This window comes from Buceros rhinoceros, unplaced genomic scaffold (genome assembly GCF_000710305.1).
Source record: "Buceros rhinoceros silvestris isolate BGI_N320 unplaced genomic scaffold, ASM71030v1 scaffold10837, whole genome shotgun sequence".
Taxonomy (NCBI): Eukaryota; Metazoa; Chordata; class Aves; order Bucerotiformes; family Bucerotidae; genus Buceros; species Buceros rhinoceros.
In genome coordinates, this window is record NW_010420465.1 from 36,062 (window position 1) to 41,866 (window position 5,805).

The following is a 5,805-nucleotide window of genomic DNA, read 5'->3' on the forward strand; positions in this document are numbered from 1 at the left end:
CCTCCAGCCCTTGCTTTTGTTCGGGGTTGGCTCTGCCCTCGCGCAGCCATTCCCCCCATCCCGCGGGGCTTGGCAGAGGCGCATGTGCTCTTGCACCCCATTGCTCCCCACCAACCCTCACCGACTGCCCCAGCACCTTCTGCTCAGACGAAGGTGCTGAGGTGGGAAACCATCCGATCAAACCTGAAATTACTTGGATATTCTTCCTGCTCAAGCAAAACCTTGTAACTAAGGCTTCAGGTTCTTATCAGCAATAAACGGGGGGTACAAAATTATTAGAGCAGCCTTTTCTAATAGGTTTTTCCGTATCAGCAGAAAAACCATCCAACAGAGAAAGCAACTAGCTGGTGGCTTCATACTGTTGCTCTCTCTGGAGACACTGCACATAGGCCCCAGAAAATTAGTTGTTGAAGGCCCCAAACCAGAAAAATTTCCACCGAAATATATCCTTACAGAGAGAACACGCTAGACTCAAACAGAAACAGATGGTTTCAAAACTGGCTTTTACTGAAATGTACTGAAAACACAGACAGTACACACAGACATCAGCTGGCTGCTTCCCCGCAGCAGCCACAGGAAACGTGGTCTCAGGGTGTCCCCGCCGGACGGGAGAAGGAAGTCAGGGTCTGATACACAAGGGAACGCAAGCCTTGAGCTCGCAGGTGGTCAGTGAGTGTTGAGCTGTGCAGGTCACATTTCAGATCCATTAGGTACCAAAGCTCCTGTGGCTCGTCAGTGCACCAGAGGGATAACAGCTGTATCTATACAGTCCACGTACTCTAATGGTACTGCACGAGCTGTTCTGCATGTAAAGCACATCCTAATGCTCAGAGTCGCCACGGTCTCAGACTGCCCAGTTTTAGCAGTACAGAAAACCAAAGCCACCTGACACATGCTAAATGCACACGCTGCGCATTTAGGATGAGCCAAAATCAAACCAAAACAACCTCCAGTCTGGTGAAATCTGCAGGACTAAAAAAACAGTGTGAAAATTTGGCAGGACACTGTCTGAATGGACCTCACTGGAATACTTCCCACATTTTTCAATTAAAAGCAAATAATGAGCTTTGTTAAGAACTCCTTTTTCAACCCACTGGACCCTTATGAACAAGGAAGTGAAACTGAGGCCCCACAACCCACGGTAACCGCAGTAGGATCATCTGTGATACAGAGAACTCAGATATCCAACTGGAGCTTAAAGTCTGACTCACTGCCGACTGAGCCGACTTTCCTCAGCCACCGCAACGGGGGACCACCGGATCGAGCAAGTGTCTCGGTCACGTTACCGTCCCCTCGGGCAACGTCTACTCACCATCTTCCGGATGGCTGCGTTGGAGTGGTTGGCGGCTGTAGAGATCAGCTCCAGGGACTCTGCAATAAAGGCAGCCACAGTTACCAGTGCTCAAGGCGGTGCCTGCTAACAGCCCCGGGGGCCTTTCTCGCCCCTTAGAGTAGGGGTTTTCCTGCAAAACTGCTGCTGCAAAAGCAAGGGCTGCATGTTTCCTTCCACAGTGTAAGAGGAACGCTGATGAGCAGTTACACACACTACTGTTCCTGCACGTTCAGCTGGGCCATGCGCATCCCAATTTTTAACCTCTCGCTCCTTAAAGTCTAGGCGAGCCAAAGCACACTGTGACAGCAGAAACCACCCTCTAGGAATCGACCTGCTAGAAGTTAACTGAAGTCTCTTCACAGGCACATTTGAGTGTTCTCCTGAAACAGGGCGTGTGGACTCATGGTAGCGTAAGCCCTGTTTTGACCATGATCACAAACTCCTAGAAACCAAGAGAACTCCACTTGTCCTGCTCCTCCATGTCAACAGAACCCGGCCTGTTTCCCAGGCAAGCAGACACATTTAAGGCCATTCTTTTCCTCCTCTGGCTATTGCAAGGGTGTCCTCCTCCATTTGTCCTTTATTCAATCCATACGATGTAAAGGTGTTCTACCTTTACAAACTTCACTATTTCAGCATTTATTTGCCAAAGCTCCCTTCACTCCAGAGCTGACAGATAAATGCATATCTTCTCTAAGAACATTCAGAATCCCTTCGTGCTACGTTAGACAATAATTTGAGTAATTCCAATCTCCAGTTCTACCATAGCCCTGGTTGAAAGTATCTGAACATGTGAAAAAAAAAAAACACTCGAAGGTTTTATTGTGCTTATTAGACAGAGAGGAGTTTACATGTACTTTCAGCATCTTTCCTGTCTGGAGACTCTTCCGGAAGCTTCTTTAAGTAGTCCTTCAGGAGAAGCTCATAACGAGGAATTCTTTGCACTGGTTCAAGCATGTGGTGCTGTAATGTTAGGTTTCCACACACCTCCTGTTTCTGTAATGGAGAGAAAACAAAGACAGAAGTGTTTGGGTTTTGCTCCTGCCTTTGGTGTTAAATAGCACTGAAAAATGACTGTGCACACAGAGTTAGAGAAGTGTGGAACAACTTCTCAAGCTATCATAGAACCACAAGCTCATTTAGGTTGGAAGAGACCCTCAAGATCATTGAGTTCAATCGTAAACCAGACACAACCACATTGGCAGCCTGTTCTATCACTTCACAATTCTTTCTGTAAAGAAATTGCTCCTAATACCCAGCCTGAACCTCCCCTGGCACAACTTGAGGCCATTTCTTCTCATCCTGTTGCTTGTTCCTTGGGAGAAGAGACCAACCCCCACCTTGCTCCAAACTCCTGTCAGGGAGTTGTCAGAGCCAGAAGGTCTCCCCGGAGCCTCCTTTTCTCCAGGCTCAACCCTGCCAGGTCCCTCAGCCGCTCCTCAGAGCACTTGTGCTCCAGACCCTGCCCCAGCTCTGATGCCCTTCTCTAGGCACGCTCCAGCCCCTCAATGTCCTTCCTGGAGAGAGGGACCAAAACTGAACCCAGGATTTGAGGTGTGGCCTCACCAGTGCCCAATACAGGGGGACAATCACCGCCCTCCTCCTGCTGGTCACACCAGTGCTGGTACAAGCCAGGATGCTGTTGGCCTTCTTGGCCGCCTGGGCACACTGCTGGCTCATATCCAATGCCTGTCAACCAGCACCCTCAGATCCTTTTCCCTGGGCAGTTTTCCAGCCACTCTTCCCCCATCCTGGAGTGGTTCACAGGGTTGTTGTATCCCAAGGGCAGGACCTGGCCTTGTTGAACCTCGGACCACTGGCCTCAGCCCATCAATCCAGCCAGTCCTGATCCCTCCGTAGAACCTTTCTACTTGCAAGCAGGTATCAGAGCTGACAGGTTTCACGTGAACCTTTGTCCTACATCTGGCATTTTCTGCAGATACACAAGAATCTTCTTTTAGATTTTGCGTGTTTCCTTTCAGGCTCAGAAAAGCTCTTCCCATCCATGACCCTACACAGCACTTTCCCCTTCCAAGACCACATAAAATCAGAAACCCCACGGGGATATACTGCTTGCTAGAGCTGACTGTTCAGGCAGCAGAAACACTGCTCACACATACCTCTGAAGAGGGAGCTGCCTCAAATTCTCTCTCTTTTTTTTTTCTCTACTTGACCAAGAAGGGAGGTAGGTCTGAGAGTAATTTCACTAGGCACTACCCAATAAGGCACCGATCTGCTCTGCTTGCAGCGGCACCAAGAGTGGCTGTGTGCGTATTTTCATAGGATCCCTACAAGCGAAGGGATATTTCTACGTAAGAGAGGGGAGGAAAGATGGGAAACACAGTAAGAATAAGTAACTCGCTGTTAAGCACACAGGAGGTTTCTGCTGGTGCTGTAAGCTGACCCCTGAACCCCACATCAGCAGCTTAACCACAAGCATACACCCATGCTCCTCTCCACAGCACTATTTTTACATCAGCTCACTAGTGCCACATCTGGGTGTGTTCTAGTGTAAGCAACCCCTCCACAAGCACAGTCATTTCGTATGTTTTTCTCAGAGAAAGGCGCTTGTTCCAGGCATTGGCAGTTTTCCTCACACCTATCACAGCCCACAACATGCTGCTGACCATCCCGGTTCTCAAAGCGAAGCCTGGAGGTAAGGAGGTGAATGGATGAGAGAAAAATATTAGCTATCCTTCCAGAAATTCAAAGACATAAATTTGCTTTTAAGAAGATCTTGTCACAGCGTGGCAGGGTGGGCAATATTTCTGTTTCTAGGCGACGAAGTGAAGTGATTCTCTCTCAAGGGTTTTACAGCACCACGTTTCCCAGGACGCACAGCTGGGATGGAAAGAATCACAGATTCAGGAAGAACTAAAAGGGGCTCAGAACTCCACTGCTGCATGTTAGCTCTTGGTTTATATTCCCAAATCCTCTTACTCCCTTCTCCACTGTCCTTTTATTCCTGCCATAGCACGAAGCTGAAGGGCCACAGGGAAGCAGGGGAGGAGTCCCTTCCAGGCTCACGTTGGCTGCAGTCACATGCCAAGTGCAGCCTCTCCAAAAAGCCAGCAGAGACAACATAAATGATTGCGAATAGGAGCAGTGTAATGTGATGCAATTTTTAAACATCGGAGTGCAGAGTTTACCCTGCAGTTCAAACGAGTTTACTAGAGGAAGGGTAAATGTTTCGTCTGTGTTTAATTCACGTGACAATCCACATGTATTGAAAAGTACTTGTGTGATGGCATAAGGAGAAAGCCGATTGAAGAGAAGCCCCGAGCTATCAAGTTTTGGCCCCGGTGGGCAGATGTCAATCGAATAGAAAGTATGTTTATCTTCAGCTAAACTAAACTTAGTAAGTCACGGCCTCTCACTTAGAAAGACCATTTGATTTTTGTTGTCTGTGTTCCCTAGTTTAGTACTGTGCAGTAGTGCTGCACAGTTTCCCTAGTTCAGTACATTAACTGTACTTCGTAACCATTGATGCCTTAAGCTGTGAACTATCCCATTAGCAGCGCAGGTGGATCGTGTGTTACTGCAGGATCACAGCAGACTTCAGCTGGTACTGTGAACAGTAACTGTGGCTTCCGATAGCTCCGAGGTAGGTCAGTGGGTGGACGAAGTATCCTGGCTCAGATCCTTGCCTCCCGCGGCTACGGTCATTGACGGAAGCAAGAGGTGCTGTGACGTTGCTGCTGTAATGATGTACAGCGGGGTACTGTCCTCAGCAGGCTTTGGAATGCATCTCCTGTGCGTGCTCCCTCCACCCGGGCTGCCTGTCCATGGTTTGCTCAAGCAACGGCAGGAACCCTCCTGGCCCGGGACAGCTGCAGACCCCCTGACAGCTAGCACAGGCCGTTTGGTGGTAGCTCGGTGCTGTGGAGAGTCAGATGAACCTTAGGGTGGGCAGATGCCTGTGCCGTAGGAGGAGCAGTCACACACTGGCTCACCCCTCAGAAAGCCGTGTCAGCGGCTCAGCACCAACAGAGGATGGCACAAAGCCTGTGTGCTCCTTTTCCCAGCGCCTGCTGTGCACAACCTCGGCAAGCAGGCAGGGTTCAGACGGAAAACGGTTAAGGAAAGGCCACATGGGGTGACAGCCTGGTGGGAGAGGATCTTCCCCAGTTCCTCCACGTCACCATTGCTTCTGTCTGAGTCCCGACCCTCACGCAGGGCCTCTCCTCCCCTGGCTGGCTGGGGGATTACTGATCCCCACAGCTGGCCCAGCCACAATCATCCCATTTAGGGCAAGCAGCTGGGATCCCGGCTCAGCTTAAACCGCTCCAATTACTGCCCCCGCGCCCTTCCCCAGCCCCAATCCTCCCATTTAGGGCAAGCAGCTGGGCTCCCGGCTCAGCTTAACCCGCTCCCTGCCAGCCCTCCCTCCCTCCCTCCCAAAGGACGCAGGCTGCTTTCCCGGCACTGGGGGGGGGCCGCCGCGAGCGGCTGGAGCCCCCACGCACACCGGC

The 5,805-nt window shown here is 50.5% G+C and overlaps 1 protein-coding gene across 1 annotated transcript in view; it reads right to left on the bottom strand.

The window, feature by feature from the left end:
* Positions 1 to 5,805, bottom strand: part of FGD3 (FYVE, RhoGEF and PH domain containing 3) — a 48,588-nt gene that overhangs the window by 23,693 nt on the left and 19,090 nt on the right. Inside the window, exons 7-8 of the mRNA XM_010139314.1 lie at positions 2,191 to 2,329; positions 1,313 to 1,371 (exon numbers count right to left, since the gene is read on the bottom strand). Coding sequence (XP_010137616.1) covers positions 1,313 to 1,371; positions 2,191 to 2,329 — 198 coding nt within the window. The remainder of the gene's footprint in view (positions 1 to 1,312; positions 1,372 to 2,190; positions 2,330 to 5,805) is intronic.